The 20,165-nt window shown below is 40.4% G+C and overlaps 2 protein-coding genes across 3 annotated transcripts; both read left to right on the forward strand.

Annotated features, from left to right (window-relative positions):
- The first annotated feature begins 1,650 nt into the window (after positions 1-1,650).
- On the forward strand, positions 1,651-14,841 carry scaf4a (SR-related CTD-associated factor 4a). Of its 2 annotated transcripts, none has more exons than XM_017418222.3 (19): positions 1,651-1,825; positions 5,382-5,465; positions 5,595-5,639; positions 5,757-5,918; positions 6,028-6,160; positions 6,999-7,135; positions 7,255-7,473; positions 7,665-7,747; positions 7,865-7,949; positions 8,907-9,074; positions 9,232-9,305; positions 9,449-9,633; positions 9,803-9,903; positions 10,653-10,766; positions 10,864-11,020; positions 11,422-11,540; positions 11,803-11,956; positions 12,266-12,418; positions 12,539-14,841. In XM_017418222.3, the coding sequence occupies exons 1-19, from the start codon at positions 1,796-1,798 to the stop codon at positions 13,906-13,908; spliced, it is 3,573 nt and encodes a 1,190-aa protein (XP_017273711.1). In that variant the 5' UTR covers positions 1,651-1,795; the 3' UTR covers positions 13,909-14,841. The 2 variants fall into 2 exon arrangements, with proteins under 2 accessions (XP_017273711.1, XP_017273710.1); XM_017418221.3 differs by having other exon boundaries at positions 1,652-1,825; positions 7,662-7,747.
- A 1,524-nt stretch (positions 14,842-16,365) lies between these two features.
- On the forward strand, positions 16,366-19,214 carry sod1 (superoxide dismutase 1, soluble). The gene is made up of 5 exons (XM_017417951.3): positions 16,366-16,520; positions 17,429-17,525; positions 17,631-17,700; positions 18,612-18,729; positions 18,832-19,214. The coding sequence occupies exons 1-5, from the start codon at positions 16,449-16,451 to the stop codon at positions 18,937-18,939; spliced, it is 465 nt and encodes a 154-aa protein (XP_017273440.1). The 5' UTR covers positions 16,366-16,448; the 3' UTR covers positions 18,940-19,214.
- Positions 19,215-20,165: the final 951 nt, after the last annotated feature.

A 20,165-nucleotide genomic window follows, 5' to 3' on the forward strand; every position in this document is an offset into this window, starting at 1 on the left:
TTCAGTTTTGTTTAAAACACTTGGTAGATGTTGGGTTTTATATTAGTTTGTGTCTTTTTCTTCTTCTTTTTTAGTATTTGTCCATTGTAGTGGACATCTTGACTTGTTGATCTCAGAATCATGATGTAATAATGACAATATAGTTTTTTCATTCTAAATTATATAAAATTGTCTTATGTTTTGGGTCGTTTTATGACTGTACATTTTAGTACTTTTTTTGCAAATGTGTCATTAAATGCATGGACATGCACACCAAATACACAAAAGGGTCCGTAGATCAAAGTAATTGGTTTTTCTCCTATTTTGAATCTTTAGTAGTTGATTTATCCTCCTCATTTTCCCCCTCAGTTCCTCCACTACATCTGTTGACAGCTCAAAGACAGATTTTATTTTAATCTGTTCTGATGAAAAATCATCTGCTTCAGTCAAATCTTTACCTCCTGAAAGACAGAAAAAGGTTTAAAATGAGCAGTGACAACTCCTGAAAGCTCACTGAATAAAAGCAGTTTATCAAAGGGCTGACATTAGTTTACATTAAATTGCAGTAAATTAGTTTAGTTTATTTGTTGGTTGAAAAGAAGGTCAAGGCACATTAATTCAATATGACTACAATATAAGAGCATCTTACAAATATGTCAGATACAGCCATACAGGCTCATTTTCATCTGCAGTCCATGGTGTGTTGATGGTACAAGATAATAAATGCATTACAACAGTAAACAGTGAATATTAAAGACTTCAATTTTGAAGAAACAATTTGAATATTATGAAAAGAAATCAAATTTTAGTAAAAGAAAACTGTTCATTTCAATAAAAATTTAAAAGATCTGCCACGTTTAAAAGGAAGTTCAGATGTTCTATTTGTCCCAATATCATAAATCTGACATCACTGTAAAGCCCAGAAGGTCTTCTACACTGTGTATAATCACAAAATGTCCCTATAAGAGGGGTCTACAAACCACAGCTCTGGGGCCACATGCGGCTCTTTAGTCCTTCTCCAGCAGCTCTTTGACGAAAATGAACAAGAAAAATGAATATTTTTCATATTCATAACTACAATTAAAAGGCTTTTCTGTTTAATTGTATGCAAGTCAGTAAAATATAACATCTGAACATATACAAATAAAACATCTGTGACAAACGATACTAATAATGCAGTCTGTGAGAGACGTTTGTTTGCCTGTTAGCTACTTCTTTAATTCCAAAGTGTAAACATTTTAATGCATTTGTTGTTTTTTATACCCTCAGCAACATGCTTCAGAGTCCAGTTTTGTACACGTGTCATGAATTACAATATTACTAGTCACTGAAATTAGTCGTTTTACAAAAATATGTAAAGTCATTGGGGTAACAATAAAAAGGAAAGGCTTGTCTTTGATTAAAAACTGGAGTTGGGTCTTTTTCTTTGCTCTAACATGTAAAACTGTCAACACTTTATGACAGATATTTAATCCTATAATACAATAGCTTAAAAAAAACATTCAATGATTTTTGCTATCTTTACTTAAAGCCTATATTTTTGCCTTGGCCTCAGAGGTCTCAGCTTGAAAGACGACAACAAACCCACTGGTCTTGTGTTGTTTGAGCGCCGCGCCACCCAGCGGACAGAAGAAGAACGACAACGCCAGACTCCCATCATGCTTTGCCGTGCCCGCCGACCCGACAGCAGCCAATGCGAGGCTAACTGGCGTTAGCCACCGGGGAGCGGACATGTTGTGCCGACCCTTCCTTGAGCATACATCGCTGTAATCAGGGATTCGGGAGTCGAGGGAAGAGCCCGGGACGCCTGGCCACCATGGAGGCCGTCAACGCCTTTAACCAGGAGGTAAGCCGCGCGCAGAGAGCCCGAACCCCGCCGTGTCTGGAGGTTCTGGCCATGGTGGAGCCGCTGTGATGCGGTGGAGCTAGCCTGAGCAGGTCGGACCAGAGGCCCTGTACTAGCTGCACAACATCTTCGGCTATAGTCTGAGGACTTTTGGGTTTATCTCGTACTGCTGCAGTTCGAGTAATGCTACCGAGTCGATTGCCAGGATTTTCTATCTTTTTGCAAGCTAACACGATTCAGTCAGTTGCAATTTAACTGTCCTCCGTCGTGTTGTTAGCTAGCAGGAGTAAGTTGGGAATGCCAGCATCATGGTGTGTGCTGCTTGCAGCAAACATACACTGAATTAAACTAAAGTGCCACTGCCACAATTATAGGTGTTCTTAGCTAACTTCTGTCATTTACGCAGATCATGTGTTTATAAAAGGAGGAGGCAGGGCCAAGCTAAGGCCTATGGATTTATCCCTATCATGCTTACAATCAAAACAGCTCCCGTGTGTTGGATTTCTTGGTGTTTTCTCGTTTCTGCTAGCAGCTATTTTAACGATTTAAACTCTAAACTTCATAGCAGCGCTTTCATGATCGAACAGTGACTGAATGATAATCATTGGCTTATAACCATATACAACCATCCAGTTCAGATCTTAGTTCTCCAAGTTGTTTTGTAAGCAATGTTTTCATTTAAATTATAATACTTTCTGTCTGATACTCGAGTAGTTGCTGTTAATAAATGGTAATTACTGTTAGTTGTCTGACAAAGTGTAGCCAAGCATGACGCATAAATTTGCCTCTGAAATTGAATTAGTTTGGTTGTCTCAGGAAAAAGCGAATCTCAGGAGGAGACATTTTGATTCAGAGAACAGCCCAGGCTTAGGCCATGTAGTGGGAGGGACCCCAGACCTTCCTGATTGGTCGAGTACTCCCAGGATTTTGTTTTGTTTTTGCTGTTTTCTTCATTTTTCCACTAATTTGTGGTCATAAGAATCTGCTTCCTCAGTTTAGGTAACTGTGAGTGCAGATTTGCAGAGACTTTGGCTGTTGTGCCTAGGTTCGTTTTCAGTGTGGACGGGACATGGATGGAAACACGACACTGGATGTGGGCGTCTTCCCTTTGAGTCAGCCGGGCGATGACCCCGGGTGGAAGACATGAGGACTGTCCTCGTAAATGGTTTGCCTGTGGGAGGAGGTGTCACCTTAAACCAGGGATGGCCGATCAGCGGGATCTAAGTTTATGGTGTCATTTAACAACCAGCAACATAACTGTGCAGCACAGACAAAAAATAACAACACCCAGAACTCACTCACTGCTTGAAAGCCAAACAACTACAGGAAGCTTCTTCAGTCACAGGGAGCATTCAGTTGATGAATACGCCACTTGAAGTGAAATATAGACTTCACCTACTCTGCTTGCCGCTTTGTCACGTGAGCTGCAAATAGTGCACAGCCAGAGAGACGAGGGTTTAGAGACAGTCTACAAACTGCAAAATCAGGCTGTATTATTTCTGAAACATCCCAAGAAATGTTTTCATCTAAATCACATCTGACATCTATAAGTTAGACGTTTATATATCCTTTTAATGCCAATCCAACAGTAAATTAGAATCATGCCAGTTTGCTTAATTTTGGAAAACTTTATCTTACGGCTACTTTGACAGTCCAGCACTTGTTTAGTTCGGTGTGTGTGTGATTTGTTTTTGATTGAAATTGGGCTGTAATGTATTGCCTACATTTCTGCAGTTTGACTGCAGTTGATGTTTGTAGGTTTACAGTGGTTTGTTAGAAAGCTAGTGGGCCTGGAAATAAGAATTTGTCCGACCTTTTCACGTTACTGAAGCCAAACATTGATTTTCTGCATGCCATCACGACAGAATAACACACAAATCAACTAATCTGAGTGAACGGACGTTGAATTCATGCCCACAGTTTTAACAAACCCAGGGAATGGATTGCAAATCCGTATGCACGGTTTAAGAAAATCAGGGGGACCGGATTCCTACCACCTTTAAATTTTAATTTCAGCATGACCATAGGCAGACCCTGTACATTTTCAAAAATACTCATAATTTATGGAAATTTGAAATTGTGTCACAGGAACTGTTAGCATCGTTCAAAAACACAAATGTTCAAATTCAGTCGTTCACGCAGCTTCAAGCAGCTATGGACACAGCACTGTTTGAGATCATTAAACCCCTAAATTGTTTTACAGCCTTTACATTCTGAGGCACAAATAAGCACAACCACTACCCCCCTAGGAATGTGGATCATTAATATATTTTAAGTTTAAAGTGACCAAGGCACACTGCTCCTGGGGTGTGTGTGTGTGTCAGGGACGGAGGTAGGGGGGTTTCTTCCAGGCTCCCAGCTTTAATCAATAGAACTCTTTTTAACGTACGTTTTGCACTGAATTTGTTGTGATTCCATTTGTGTCATTATAATTTAACTGCTGGGAAACAATCAGAGCTTAATGTGTCTTTGCTTTGAGTCGCTGCTTGGTTTTCCTCTCTCTGATGCCACAGACGCAGCTGAACGAGCATTTGTGGCCGAGTTAAAGTGTTTGTAAAGTGTTTCCACTGTACGACTCTGCTGTACGATAGTAATACAAGTTACAGTACTTGTAGTGGTCACTGTGGACTTTTTGTTTTTATTCTTCGGCGGCAGTACTGAGGAAGAGCGGCACACATCAGCTGACTTAATGTGCCTAATCTACCCTTATCTGCCTTAGACTTTGGTGGAAATACAACAAAGCAGGGCTAAAATATTGCAGAAATCTCATTTAAATAAGATCCAGGGGATAAAAGTTCAGAGTGGCTTTGGTTAAAACTCACCTTTAAGATATACCTATAGTAGTGCTAGGGCAGGTTTAAAAAGGCAAAGACTTTACCTCCTTTATGTTTTGTTATTTAGGTGGTTTTGGGTCGTAGATTCTCACTTGAAGTCTGAACAAAATGAGGCAAATTGTGCCCCCTCTTTTTTAGAGGTGGAAGTTGTTTTTACATTGTCTAAATTCAATGTTTGTGACCTGTTGACCTGCAACTTTAAATCTGGATTGTTTTTTGCTGTTATATTGTGGGGCTGTAGTGTAAAAATGACTTCAGTCCAACTTGGACTGTGGGGTGTGTCTCTTTGAATGAGGGACTCAAAAATTAGAGGTCGAGCAGTAGGTGGAGACACAAACGAAGAAGCTGTATTTTAAGCCGCGTCTGAAAAGTCAGTGTTCTGTAAATCTGAATTGTTCAACCAGGTAGTTTCCCATCCATCAAGCAACTGAGTTAAATCAGTTGTTGACCTTTTAGACACTAAAAAGTAGCTCTTAAATACGAGTTTAGACAACAGATTTCCTGTAGAAAATGGGACATTTCGTGGAGATCTACCACTTGTTCCTATGAAGGCAGTGAGATTTAAGGAACATGTCTTGTGTCTGTTTGATATAAATCAGTGTTAAGGTCTGAAGAACAAATGCAATGGAACAACAACCAGGATGTTAAACTAATTGGTTATTTTTAATTGCGTTCTAATTTCTATTCTCTGATTTTCCATCTCATCTCTTTACTTTGTGTAGTTATTCTCACTGATGGACTCCAAGCCGCCAATATCTCGGGCGAAGATGATCTCCATCACCAAATCAGCCATCAAAGCTATGAAAGTAAGAATGAGCTTTGCCCCTTTGTTCATTTGAAGAGTCATTTTTATTTCATTTGAATTCTCTGTCTCTAAAGTTGTTTTTTTTTGCCTTGATTAAAAACACACTCACTTCTTGCTTTTTTTTTTTCAGCTCTACAAACATGTGGTCCAGATCGTTGAAAAGTTTATCAAAAAGGTAAGCAGAGCTTCTTTTTACCGTGATTTTACAAACCAGTTCATCATTGAGAGATATTATAATCTGAAGTCTCATGTGAATTTTTCTTTTTCTTCTTCTTTTGTCTGATTTCTCCAGTGTAAGCCCGAGTATAAGGTGGCGGGTCTGTATGTGGTGGATTCCATTGTCAGGCAGTCCAGACACCAGTTTGGACCAGACAAAGATGTATTTGGTCCAAGGTTCACCAAAAACATTACAGGAACATTTGAGAACCTTTGCCTTTGCCCCATAGAGGACAGGGTAAGATCCCGTAGAACAGGTGGACATTTTATTTTGATGTTGGAAAAACTGGAACGTTACAGCCTAATTTGGTAAAAATTTTTTGTTTGTTTTACATTTTCATCTGTAGAGCAAGATTGTGCGAGTGTTGAACCTGTGGCAGAAGAACGGCGTGTTTAAGATTGAAGTTATTCAGCCCCTCCTGGACATGGCAGCTGGCTCTGGCAGTGGTGCTGCATCCATCATAAGCACAGATGAGCCCGGTAATGTGTGGGACCGTGAGCAGGGGTGGGCGGTATCGCCAAAAAATGATATCACGATATATAACAAGATCACAGATGATATTCCACATTTTCTGCTTTTTTTTGTTGGATTTGCCCAATTGAATATGCAACTTCAAAACAGTTTAAAAAAAAAAAACTTTTCATAAACAAATTTGACGTGTTACCACCCTTTCTTGACACAACATGCTTGCATGACTTGCAAAATATGGCGGTCTGATCCACATCTTCTATTTTAAAACCAAAATAATTCCAAACAACAGAAGTGGCTCCTTTTTTGTTTGGAATTAAGTCAGGACTCTTAGGAGGTATTTCCGAGTCATGCTTGCAGTGCCTCGCACTTCTTCTTCTTGGTTTTTATTGGCGGTTGGCATACAACTATACAAAGCATTACCGCCACCAACTGGTAAGAAGTGTGGACCACATAGCGCCTCGCGCCGCACAGGTCAGGCTCAGTTAAATTACGTCATCATACGATATCTCAATATTAAGTTTTTCACCTGTGTCAAAAAAAATCCCCCGGTATTACCATAAACGAGACAATAAGGCACACCCCTAATTGTGGGTGTTGTACTGGCATTTCTTATTTTAAAATAAATATATAAACACAGCTTTACAGGTAAAACTTGGTTCGGTTTCCTTGTTTTAAGTTTTTTGGGTAAACTTTATTAGCTTCTCTTCAAAGCTGCTATGAATCAACGTGTTTTCGATGCGTCCTGTAATGTGCTGTTGATCTGCTGAGGATTCGGTGGGTGGGTGATGCTGACATTTAAAAGCATCTTTATGGCGCAGACGCTCAAGCTGTGCCTCTTGTTTTCAGGTTCCTCGCCACCTCCAGCCAAAGAGCCAGTTACCGTGGTAACAGCCAACTCTACCGCAACATCAGTTCCTCAGCTGCACAACTCTGACGCCTTTGCAGCTGTGGCGCAGCTCTTCCAGACCTCACAGGGTCAGCAGGTGTGTTTGCGCTAATGCAGACCGACATTAGCTCCAGTCATTTAGTTTTGTCGTTGTCGCTGCCCGCGCTTTTTTCGTAAACCGCAATTCCACATCTGCTGACTGTCGCTGGACTGTAGCTTCAGCAGATGCTCCAGAACTTCCAGCAGCAGCCGACGAAGCCTGAAACCAATCCGCAGCCTCCCCCGCCTTCCATTCAAGCACCAGTCCAGAACATCTCCGCTGGCCTGAGCACAGTCGTGCCACAACCTCCGGTTCCGTCACCACAGCTTCCTGTCCCCTCATCGCAACCTCCCCTCCCCTCACAGCTGACCCAGCAGAAAACGGCTTTTGACAAGGTGATGGTGTGGTTTTGTGTTTCTGTGCACCACACTGCTCAGCAGCTTCAAATATCACAATAAACTAGTTAATAGTTACTCACTTGTAATGCTTGGCTTGTGTTTTATTGATAAAAAAAAATGGACTTTAGCAAATGTTAAAAATGCTATGTTTAAGTTCTTAAAGAAATATCTGTGTTATATCTTAGAAGCTTCTGGATCGTTTCGACTACGACGATGAACCAGAAGTTGGGGAAGAACCTAAGAAGGATGAGATCTCTTCACAGCCTCCTTTGTAAGTCCAGTTCTAGTATCAATAATACACCTACAGCACATATGTGATTAGAACAAGTGAAGTTTTGTAAAAATTAAATTATAAATATTGACAGTGTTTTTGTTTTTTCTATCACAGTATGCAACAGCCTCCAGCCTTTCCCCAGCACATGGAGCACTTTAACACACAGATGATGAATATTTCCCAAGATCTTGCTCAACAAGTAATAATTGTTTTTTTTTTCCTTATTTGCTATTGATTTAAAAAGTTTTGTGTCACTTCAAGCATTGTAGGATTTGTTTAATTAATAGTTGCATAGATTATAACACCAGACGTTATCAAAGCTTGAAGCTCAGTGAGCGAAAGTGAGAAAATTAGAGGTTAAGGAGCTAGGATACTTAAGTTCTGGCTTAAGTCTGTATTTAAATAAGCCAGGATATGTCAGTCATCAGTACTGTGTGTGATTATTTTGGGTCACTTGCTGATGCTTCTCTTCTATCGGAGGCAGTAGCAGCTGCGTTCTTATCTCTTAAGCCGTAGCTGCTGCAGAATGTAAAATAATATGCTGCGCTGAAGTTTAAACAAGTTCATTTTGGGTGGTGTTTCAGTGCGATCGACACTAGTGAAATCTGACACATCGCAACAAAGATGGGGGCAAAAATAGAGGAGAAGCTGATCTCAGTGTTCTGTCTCACCCCAAGGATGTTATAAGGATGTTATCAGCATCAGTAGAAAGTGATTCCAGGGTTTTCCTCTGACAGCTCTGGCAGATACATCCCGCATCCAGAGAAAGCAGTCGCCTAGTGAAAAGCTTTTGTTACCTTGTACCAAACAAAGAAGTTATATGTCGGCGAGTGTGTCTTCCCCCCGCTTTGCATCCCACCCCCACAATAAGTTCAGCATCCACCATAAATGTTTGTGACTAAACAAAACGATCAGGTGTCAAATGAGCATCGAAAGACGTAATGATGACATAAATATTGTGCTAAAACATCCATCCATGAATCTTTGCTCGCTCTTAAGGAAACAATAATGCTGCCTTCTGGTGGGAGTTCATTACACCCCTTAAAGAAAAGAAAATATGTGCAGGAAAAAGACAGGGATGAATCTCTTTTCCGATAAACTGCTGTGATACAGCTTGTTCCATCAGCTCAATGATAATTACATTTCTCTTTCTCAGGTTCCTTTGCCTCCTAATGGTCAGCTGCAGGCGTGTGGGGTGCTGCCAGGTCAAAGCTTCCCTATTGTGATGCCCCCTATGGGCCATGGTCTGCCAGGGCAGCCCCTTCCTGGGTCCACTGGGCCTCCAGGTTTCCTAGGGGTGTATCCTCCTCAAAATGTACCCCAGGTAGGCTAAAAATTATATCAGACATACTTTAAGGGGGTAAAAAGTTGCCTTGTTCCTGGTATTGATACATATGCTATTGTGTCGTAATGAAAGATGCTATTCTGAATGTGCTTTAGCTTGCAATATATCAGAGTATGCCTCCTATTTGTGTTATTAGGATTCCTCCGTGGATATGGACCATTCATCAATGAGGGATGGCCGACATGGTCGAAGGTCTCACTCAGGCTCCAGGTGAGAATCGGAAAAGAAAGTAGTTTCATATATGGTTTCTTCATTCATACCATGTTTCCCCCCCCCCCACATATTGCTTTCCTTCTATGGTTCTAGTGGCACCCTTTTTTGAATACCAAAAGCGTGACTTTCTTTACCTCCAGGTCTCCAAAGAGGAGGCGGTCCCGGTCCAACTCCCGTACGCGGCGGTCCAGGTTCAGGCGATCTCGCTCCAGAGACCGCCGTCACTCTTCACCGCGTTCCCGCTCGCAGGAGCGCAGAGAGCGGGAGAGGGAGAGAGAACGGCGGCAGAAAGGCCTGCCGCCACCCAAGAGCGAGACACTCAGCGGTGAGTCATGATGTTAACAGCTGCGTGACAACCACGAAAGACTGAAATCAACAGTGACATCTGCACATTGTGTTCTTCTTTTCCTTTGTTGAAATCATATAATTGTCTTTTAGGTTTCATCATATGTTGTTTTGTGTTTGTTCATCAAAATGTTGTGTGTATTTTTCAGTTTGTAGTACAACTCTCTGGGTGGGTCAGCTGGACAAGAGAACACAGCAGCAAGATGTTGCCTCTTTGCTGGAGGAGTTCGGGCAAATAGAATCCATCAATGTAAGTCGAATTATGTGGACCTGTTTTTGCTGATCGAACTCTGACTTCAGCATTAATGTGAAATACAAAAACAGTCAAGAAGAGAACTTACCGATTAAATGGGTATCTGACTCGGTGATGGTTTTTAAATCCCACCAGTCAAAAACAGTAGTTTGACTTTTTTCTTTACTACCTTTTTCATGTGAAACTCTGTTTTGGAATAAGCTTTCAGCAGCTTGTGTGTTGGACACGAAACAATATTTAACAATTCTGATAACATCTTTTACTCAGTAATGTGTAGTTTAGGATAATGAGATTTATAACCTGAGTTATATTCGTTTGCACCTTTTTTTATTTGAGTTCACACATTCTGTAGATTAATAATGACAAGTATAAAATGAAAACGGTCTCTCTAACACATTATTCTGATTTTCTTTTCCCAGAGTCCGATTTTAAAATTGTTTTTAAAAGTTTTAAGTCTAAATGTTAGTCTTTAGTCACTTATATTATAATTCGATGAGGCTCTAATCTGATAAAATCCAGATTTTATGACCTCATTGTAATCTAGTAATAATAGCATTCACATATCACCTTTGGAGGTTTCCTATAGGTGTAGAAAAACATAAACAATATTGTTAGTGTTTGGAAAAGTCAATAGATTTGTTACCTTACATTATTATTGTTCAAATTAGTTTACCTGATTTTTAAAAAGTACTGGACCCAAATTAGATAAAATTCTAATTCTTTGTCTTTTCTCCTTTTGCTTTAAGATGATCCCTCCACGTGGCTGTGCTTATATCGTCATGATCCACAGGCAAGATGCTTTCAGAGCTCTGCAGAAGCTCAGTAGAGGATCTTTTAAAGTTAATCAGAAAGCCATCAAGGTGTGTAATCAGGATAGATTCTTCTTTTATAATGTGCTAAAAAAAGTGTTCAGAAACAAATTGATACATAAACTAGTGAATTTTTATTTCTTGTCAGATTGCTTGGGCTTTGAACAAGGGCATAAAGCCTGAGTTTAAACAGTACTGGGATGTAGAGCTGGGTGTCACCTACATACCTTGGTCTAAAGTCAGAGAGGACCAGTTAGAGGAGCTGAAAGAAGGAGGAATGCTGGATGTGGATACCTTATCACCAGGTAAAAAGAGAGAAAAAGGAACAAACCCACAGAAAATGTAAGAAATCAAATATAACCACGCCATTTACTGTGAGAACGACTTCAACAGAATTACAAGACCACTGGCTGAGGGCATCTTTTGGCAACGCTTTCTTAGAGGGTCTGCTTAACAGATTTAGGCTTTCTCCCTCTTAAACAGATTTCATAAAATTTGAAAAAAAAAATTGTTGTATAATGTCTCTGATGAACAGAACAGCACCTTGTGCATTCCTGTCTCGGTTCTCACCACAGTAGAACAACACAATCTTACAAAGAAAATGCTTTATGTGCTGGTTAATGCACCAAATGACGACTTTAGCAAATTAAACCTTTGGTTTATTGTATGGTAATTTGATTTAACTTGAATGGCTGTTTTTTTCTAGAGTGGAGTAGTGTCCGAAAGACTTTTGACCACCTCGAGGAGCCCACTCACAATGGCCGATCTGAGCAGCAGCAGCCTGAGGAGACTCAAGTACTACCTATAGCTGCTCCTCCTGCACAGGTAGACAACAGATGAAAGATGTGATGAGTATAAGGAGTTCCTAGAATTAGAAATATATTTCTGCATATAATTGGAGATGTATAGTTTCACTCCTGTTAAAAGCTGGTAAAAGAAGTTGCTTCTGCTTATCAGTTGATTGAAACAAATTATTTGGGGTGAAATGTGTTTTATTGTAGGTATTTGGAATGATTTAAGTCTTGCGTTGCACTAAGAAGCATAACTTTTTCATTTGTATACAATAAAGTTTTATAAATGTTCTCAGGTTTCCCCAATGCAGCAGCCAATGGTGGGCGTGGCTTCTCTACCACCTCCCATCTTTCCCGGTCCCATCGGAATGCCGCCGCCTTCCTTCACTCCAGGCATACCCCCTCCTCCTTTTATCAGACCTGGATTCAACCCCTTGCAAATGCCTCCAGGTAGTGCAACATGCAGCTGTCGTTTGGATCAAAATAAAAGTGTAGTGGACTTTAATATTAATGAGAAGATATATTCACTGTTAGGCTGCTGTTTCTTCAAGTTTTTATTAGAGGATTGCCACAACATAGCAGATTTGATATGATGTATTGTTTTGTGATACTTCAGATTAACTCCACAGCAAGCTGCTCTTGTCTACCTTTTCAAAAATTTAAAAGTCACATTATCTCATTATTTGTTTGTTTTTTATTTCTGTAATGAATAAAACTGAGGTAATAGCACCTTAATGCCTTTCGCCACTCTTCTTTCAGGTTTTCCTCCTTCAGGACCTATGCCTTTAGGTCCCACACCTCCTCCCAAAGGTGGAGTTGATGAGCCGCCTCAGGACCCAGCAGGTCTGGGCAGAAAGAAAAACGAGGGCCACGAGGGCCCCAACATCTTCAACAATCAGATGGGACCCATCGGTCAGTTTTCCTGTTGGTGTTGACCAGGATGGTTAATTTTGCGTATATATTTTTAACCCCCTTATAAAGATAAATGTGCTTTTGTGAATGATGTCACTTTGTTTTTTTCCCCCCCAACAGGTAACCAGGTTGGTACTCCTCCAGTTGGACCCCCAGGTGGTCTTCTAGGTGTACCTTTACCTAATCCTTCAGGTGGTCCTCCGATAGGTCTTCCAGGTGGTCCTCTGGTTGGGCCTCCTGGTCGACCACTGATTGGGCCTCCTGGTGGTCCTCTGGTCGGGCCTCCTGGCGGTCCTCTAGTAGGACCTACGATTGGTCTTCCAGGTGGTCCTCCAAGTGGTCATCCCGGGAACATGCAACCTCCCTCTGGTGGTCTGCTGGGTGCACGGCCTGGAATAATTCCGCTCCAGCGGCCCCCAGGTCCACCACCACCACCACCACCACAACACATGCAGCGTTTCCCTCCTCCCCACGGGCCAAGACCACCTCACTCCACTATGCCCCCTAATTCTCCACAGATGATACCCAGGGGGCCACACCCTCAGATGATACGCCACGAGCCCCCTCCACCTAAAGGAGGCTTTGGGATGCCCCCTCCACACAATATCAGGGCTCCTTTCCCTCATGGGCAAGGACCTCCCCCTCAAGCTACCCCTCCTCCTCCTCCATTTATCAGACCGGGTGGTCCCAGAGGCTTAGAAGGACCAGAAGAAATGGAGGACAGACCATTTAGAGGAGAAAGGCCTGCATTCAGGGATCGAGAGCAGGAGAGGGACCGAGAGTGGGATCGAGACAGAGATAGAGACAGGGACAGGGACAGAGGTTTCGGAGGGGGTAGACGTTCTTTTGGTGACGGAGGGAGGGGAGCTGGTGGTGACAAAATGGACGGGAGAGACAGACACGGAGGTTGGCAGGAAGATGGAGGCAATCACCGTGGGGGAGGATGGGAGCGAGACAGAGATCGAGAGAGAGACAGAGATCGGGATAGAGACCGGGACCGTGATCGGGACAGAAGTAGGCGGGATTGGAGAGAGAGGCGAGGCAGTCCTGATAGGGACAGAGAACGGGGGCGCGGTGATGACGGGGAGCGAGATCGCGGTAGGGGGGAGGGAGCAGACAGAAACAGGGGAGAAGGGGCAAACATGGACAAAGGTAAAGGACCTGAAAATAAAGGGGACAAGCCAAGGCGGTCAGAACGACGAGAGAGAACCTCAAGGTGGGACAAGGACGATCGACTGGCCGAACTGGAAAACATGGACAAATTTCGGAGCTTCAACAGCCTGGAGCAGCCTCGTGTGACACCTGGGGTTACCATGGACACCAGTAAAGCCCCAGATGGGAAAGCCTCTGAAAAGAAGGAACAATCTGAACATTTAGCTTTGCCTTCAGAGGTCACCACTACTACTACTACAGAAAAACCTGTGCCCTCTGAGCCTCTACAGTCAGCTTCAAGTGAGCCCACAGAAACAAAAAAAGAAGGCTCGTCATAGGCCGACAGTCTGGGGCTACTGTGAAGAACTGAAAGATACTAAAGGTTTTGTCCACTGTTATAGTCTCGCAGATAAAGTCGATTTAGTAATTGGTTGTCAGATGGTAATTGACAGTTTCTGGGCTGTAGCACATTTCTTTAACAAACATCTCCTGACATTTTCTTTGCTTTCTTTTAAAAAAAAACCCCTGCATTTTATTGCATTGTTTGTATACATACAGGAGGAAAAAAAAACACCACAGTGACCCACATTTGTTTTTAGCTTCACATGCTTATAATATGGAATGGCAGGAAAATTATTTTATAAATAATTCTTCTTATTTTGCCAAAATATTCTGTCAAACACTGAATGTTGTCCCATCAAACTCTGTCTGTTTTTTCCTTGTCTTGCATTTTTAAGAGTCATCTCTTTATTTCAGTGTCACAAGCAGGAAGGCAACGATTCAAAAATACTTTAAACAAATTAAAGCAAACAAATGTGCATGTGTTTAAAGGATGATGATGAACTTGTGAATTTTAAAGAAAAAAAAAAAACAGTACACATTGGGAATATGCCTGCTTTTGATTCTATGGTGACTTTTTTCCATCCGTTTAACTTCACTTTTTAAATATTGCAGTACTACAAAGCTGTGATCCAAACTTATTTATTTCTTTGATAAAAGAATTTTGGCTCAAACACGGTTGGAGTCCCAGTCATTTAAATGTGATCAGACGTGTTTAATTCATTTTGTCAAATATTGACCGCTAGAAGCTTTTTACGCGAGGCATTTTATTTTCACAAAATTAGGAATAAAGAAGAAATAGGTGTGCAAAACTGCGATTCTTCAGACATATTCATAATTTCTAAAAAAAAAAAAAAAGTAATGCATTATGTGTAAGCTTGAAGTAAATGACACTTACATGTGTTTTAAAACACGAAGATCCCTCTTCCAACCAGCTGATTTTTTTTTCTTTTAGCGAAAGCTATTCATATACAGGAAAATAAGCATCGTTATTTATGTCTGACAAGAAACATGCTGAAGTTAATTTGACAAAACTTAAGTGCAAGTTGACATTTATTTGACGTGAAAAAAGTGTAGTTTACGTAAATATTTTTAGGGTAAAGAAACAACCTGCAAAACAAGCAACAAGTCAGGTTTTCTTAACATTTACAAAAACAATGTCCTGGGTCAAAGTTTTAGCATTTTATGCAAAGATGAGAATATAGATCACCTCTTTTTTTTTTTTTTTTTTTCTTTTCGTTGTTTGATTTTTGTCTTTACGCTTTGTTTGAAAAGAAGTTATCTAAAACCAGACAAATGAGATGAAAATCTGTTTCAGACCTTATTTGTTTCATAAAGCTGACTTTAGGGTGTTTATAATTGTGAATTCAAGGCAACCATTTCTCTCCTCTGTCAGTCAAATTCATAAATTAGTTTTGGTCATGGAAAAAGACAAAATGTGTACATATATTTTTTCTCCTCTGACAAACACAGCCTACGAACACGGTTTTTGTTTCACTGAGGATGAGCTCTTTTTGTTCCCGTCTGAAGCCCAGAATCAGTAAGTGCACAGAATATCTTTCCACAGAACCGTGAGAGAAGTAATGTATGAAATGAAGGGTTCTGCCCAGGACACTGCTGTAAATATGCTTTTATCACTGACAACTTTAAGGCTTGTTGTAATAGTTGTTAATAATCTGTGATTTGTTTATCTGAAAGCAACACGTTGACACACAAAAAAATAAATGGAGGCCCGTTGCGTTAACGTTTTTAATTCCTGGTGGTTTGAAATTTGACAGATCTTTCTATGGTTTCTTTTAAATATAAAAGACATGGACGTAAAATCTTCAATATTTCAGCCATAGGAAATTGTTTTTAATAAACTATTTTTGTACCAACTGTTTTGCTTATTTTATCTTGTGTCTAAACCATGATTATATTTTTGATTTTAGTTAGTTGATTTTTGTCATATAAAATCTAAAGTGTTAAAAAAAATGCTGCATGTCTTCTTTTTTTTCTTAACTGGTGAAAATAATAGTTTTACTAGGTTTGGGTTTATTATAAATTGCTAGTTGGCCTTTTTCTTCAAATTACTTCCTTCAAATTGTTATATGGAAAAAAATTAGAATATAATGGTGCTTGTTGCACCTACCACCAAGTTATTCTAAGTTTTATTTCAGTGAGACATTTAAAAAGCCTTATCCCCAGTTGCTTACTTTGGAAGCTGAATGATTGATATTGGATGAGTTGTAAATACGTATACTATATATACAATAAAGTTTATTTTATAGCGTGGATATAATCATGTTAAGCTTGATAGTACAAACAGTTATATAAATAATGCACAAAAAAACAACTAAACTTCTGTGTGTTTATATCAAACACATGATAGGCTGCCTGCGACGTCATTGTCTGTAACCAATCAAAATGTCCCTTTTTGGTTTGTTTCATTCTCATTGGTTGTCTGTGACGTAAGCCCGCCCATTAGGCACGTACATAACTGATCCTTGGCGTAGCAGCACGCGCGATAGTAGCTGGCTGTCTGTGAGTTGCTGCAAAGATGGTGGCGAAAGCTGTTTGTGTGTTGAAAGGAGCTGGAGATACATCCGGAACTGTTCATTTTGAGCAGGAGGTAAGCTGTGCTCGATTGCACAACAATTGTCGAAGTATTCCTCGGCGAGAAGGACAAGAAGAAAATATTAAGTATAAGTTATACCGAGGCGGTTTTAGCTCAATGTGCTAAGCTAGCTAGGTTCAGGAGCTAGTTAAAACGTCAGTTTTTACAAGAGGCGGTCACTGCATAGCCACCTAGTTAGCTACATATTTCATCTAAGTGACAGGTTGTCGATAATAATTACAGTTTGTAAACTATCACAGATTTGCATAGATTACTCAACATTTATTGCAAATTGCCATCTGATTGCGCGTTGTAAGTGCGCATGTAGTACGTAAGTTCTCCATAAAACCTTTTTATTTTCCGCCAAATCAATTTTGCTAAAGCGTTGACACTACCCAGGCAATAGCATGGCTCAAATTAAAAAAACTTATCGGCGAAGTCACAACCTTTAAACCTTTGCGGCCTGGGGAATGGTAATGATTAATGGATAAACGCCTGTTGCACAACTTCCATGTTTGCAGGTTTCGTCTCCAGTTGTCAGCCGCCCTAATCACTTCCATGAGCTACTCGCTGCCCTCGTTTATCCTGTTTTGTTGTTTTTCTCCCAAAATCAGGTTTCAGACTAACGTTGCACCGTCATGAACGTGCTTGGATAATCGTTCAGTTGGGGGGCGACTGTAATCTGCCCCATTTTTAATTTTTTGTTGCTGAGTCATTGCCTGCTGTCCTTCGTGTTTTCGGTCATTTATTTGGCCTTGACAAGAACAGATCAGACCTGGGTTTGTCCTAATTTACTGGGATTTATATGCACTGCAAAACAACATCATGCAGGGGAACCATTTTGTTTTTTGTCGCCTTCATATCATGAAAGCTCCCTGATATTTTAACACTTTTTGCTATGTATTGTCACCTTCTGTCCCTAGAATGAGTCTGCTCCCGTCAGGGTGACTGGTGAAATCAGCGGCCTCGCCCCGGGTGAGCATGGTTTCCATGTCCATGCTTTTGGAGATAACACAAATGGTAAGCTAGTGTACGTTGTCCAGGTTTACAAAAATTGCCACGGTTTAATTGCATACTCCCAACTGCGATTCTCAAAGGGGTTTGATGATATTTTCCAATTACCAGGGTGTATCAGTGCAGGACCTCACTACAATCCTTTCAGCAAGAATCATGGTGGTCCTACGGATGAAGAAAGGTGAACACTCGTGCACAATTGCATGTACTTGAATTTGGGAGGGAAAGTGTGTAAATGGATTGGATTAAATTTGTCTTGTGTGAAAGTCTTTCATATAATTGGTGACTAGCCTGAATGTGCTTTGTATTCACGTGAAAGGAGTAAAGGTAGCTTATTTCAGCTTAGTCTCTTGTGACAGTTTAATGTGACTATTTGCAGTATTAGACCCTGTGTACACAGAAAGGCCATTTTTAGGAGCCCCTAAACGGTATTATTTAAAACCAGGTTTCAGAGTGAGAAAATCTTTTAATGCCACAGTTATGTTCTTGTGTGGACAACCTGAACAGAACCTGTAAAAAAAAAAAAAAAAAGTCAGTGCTTCCTCTTACCTCACCTACTACCCCAAACATGACAGAAGTAACAACAAAGAGGAATTACATGCTGGTTTGCGCTGCAGATGCGGTAGTTAAACTACAGAAATGTGAGCAGGCAAAGCTGAAGCGTACATTTACTTGAATAGTGTTGCAAAAAGTAGCTCTAAATCTGTTTTGAAGCACTCTGTTAAACTGTCAGCATTGCAAAAATAAAATGACAACAGTCTACATTAACTATTCATTTAAAAAAAAATGCAGGAAATGGGAAATAGTTTTAAAACGCAGACTCTTGTGTATAATTTACCCAGCTGTAATCCTCTAGATAATTAAAATGGTGAAATTGAACTCCTAGTAAATGTATAGGGTTCGGTTTTTGCTCCTGTATTTGCCATCCTAGACCTTTTCTTGTTTACAACTTGGAGGGTCTGCTGTTGAATGCAGACTAGAAAGTTTAGACTTGATGTTTCCGGCTTTTGCATTTTTACGCAGTTCCTTTTGAAAATGTTTGAGTCCATAACAAAGAATAATGGCTTAAGAAGCATTTTTTTTGTTTTTTAGACATGTTGGAGACTTGGGTAATGTGACTGCAGGAGAAAATAATATTGCCAAGATAAACATTGAGGACTCTTTCATCAAACTCTCAGGCCCCCATTCTATCATTGGCAGAACCATTGTGGTAAGGAGAACTGGTCTCTGTTTTAATATTTGTGAAGCTCTGTTTGAGCCTGAAGTTGCTTTGATGTTAAAAGATCTATGAAAACCTTTTTTGTTTTGTTAGATCCACGAGAAGAGAGACGATCTAGGAAAAGGAGGAGATGAGGAAAGCCTGAAGACCGGTAACGCGGGGGCACGTCTGGCCTGTGGCGTTATCGGCATTGCCCAGTAAACCCAGTATGTCTCATTTAGCACTGGAAACTATTTTTCCCCCGCTGCACTTAAAGAGACCAACATAGCTAATTAATGTAACCGTTTTGTCCTTTTCAATACTCTGTGGGTTTTTATCGACTAGGTGAACATGTCATTTCCTGCCCTGGCAGTTTCTAGTGACAGATGTTCAAATGGAGTCTATATGTCTACATGTTAGCTTTGGTCCTGCAAAATTGGTAACGCACAAAGAATTTTACAGATGTATCCTCTTCAAGTAAAGTAGTTCAACAAAGACCTGTATGATTTCTGTTTCTTCTTCCTCCCCTTGAATGTTTACTGATCTTTACCATGTCAGCAAATTTCACACAGTATTTCTTGACTGGGTTCTCCATGATGCCATGTGGCTAAGTGTCAAAATTCTCTTCTGGGACTGCCTCAACGATTGCTTGGATTTTCTTTAAGTAGCAGGTAGATTTGTCATTTTAGCCTGCTTGTGCACGTCCACATAGTCATAAAGCCACTTTACAGTCAGCTTTTAGATTAAGGTCTATACACAGCTGGGTGTTTAATTCTTACTACCTGAGAGAAAACTATCTACAGTCAACACCTGTTGCAAGAAATTGACTTAAACATTACAATTAGATCTAATATGTCAAATGTTTGGCTATAATAAAAGATCCTAATGATGAGCCTACAACCAAACTAGGCCTCCTTTGACAGTTAACAGGTGGAGACAAGCAAGTAGCTCAGTAAACGTGGAATGTCCGTCTGAAGTTGTTTGCTAGGAAATTAGAAACAGCTGTTTTGATTTGTGCTGATGTAGTTTTACAGCAGTTGAGTGTGAAGAAATATTAAACATATCTAATAAAGAGTGATCAATTAGTTGTGGTACTCTGCACAGCTCCAGGAAATTCAAAGGTTTAATATTTGCAGAAGAAAACATTAAGGAGCTGCTTCAGACAAGACGGGTTTAATGTTCTGAAAGGTATTGTTGCCTGATGTTTAGAAGTGTTATAAGATTGGTAAACCATAGACTCCATTGCTAATTAATCACAATTTACAGAGTAGGAGATCACTGAATCTATAAACAATGTTGACTGGGAAGTTGTGATTCGGACAAAATTGGCTGTGTTGTGTGTTATACTGTCTTCCTCTAGAGGGCGCAGCTAAACTTAATAACAGTGCAGGAGAGAGTCAAATATTTAATTCACAGATGAATCAATCACACATTCATCAGTTAGACAC

The sequence above is a fragment of the Kryptolebias marmoratus genome, linkage group LG13 (assembly GCF_001649575.2).
Source record: "Kryptolebias marmoratus isolate JLee-2015 linkage group LG13, ASM164957v2, whole genome shotgun sequence".
In the NCBI taxonomy this organism is placed as follows: Eukaryota; Metazoa; Chordata; class Actinopteri; order Cyprinodontiformes; family Rivulidae; genus Kryptolebias; species Kryptolebias marmoratus.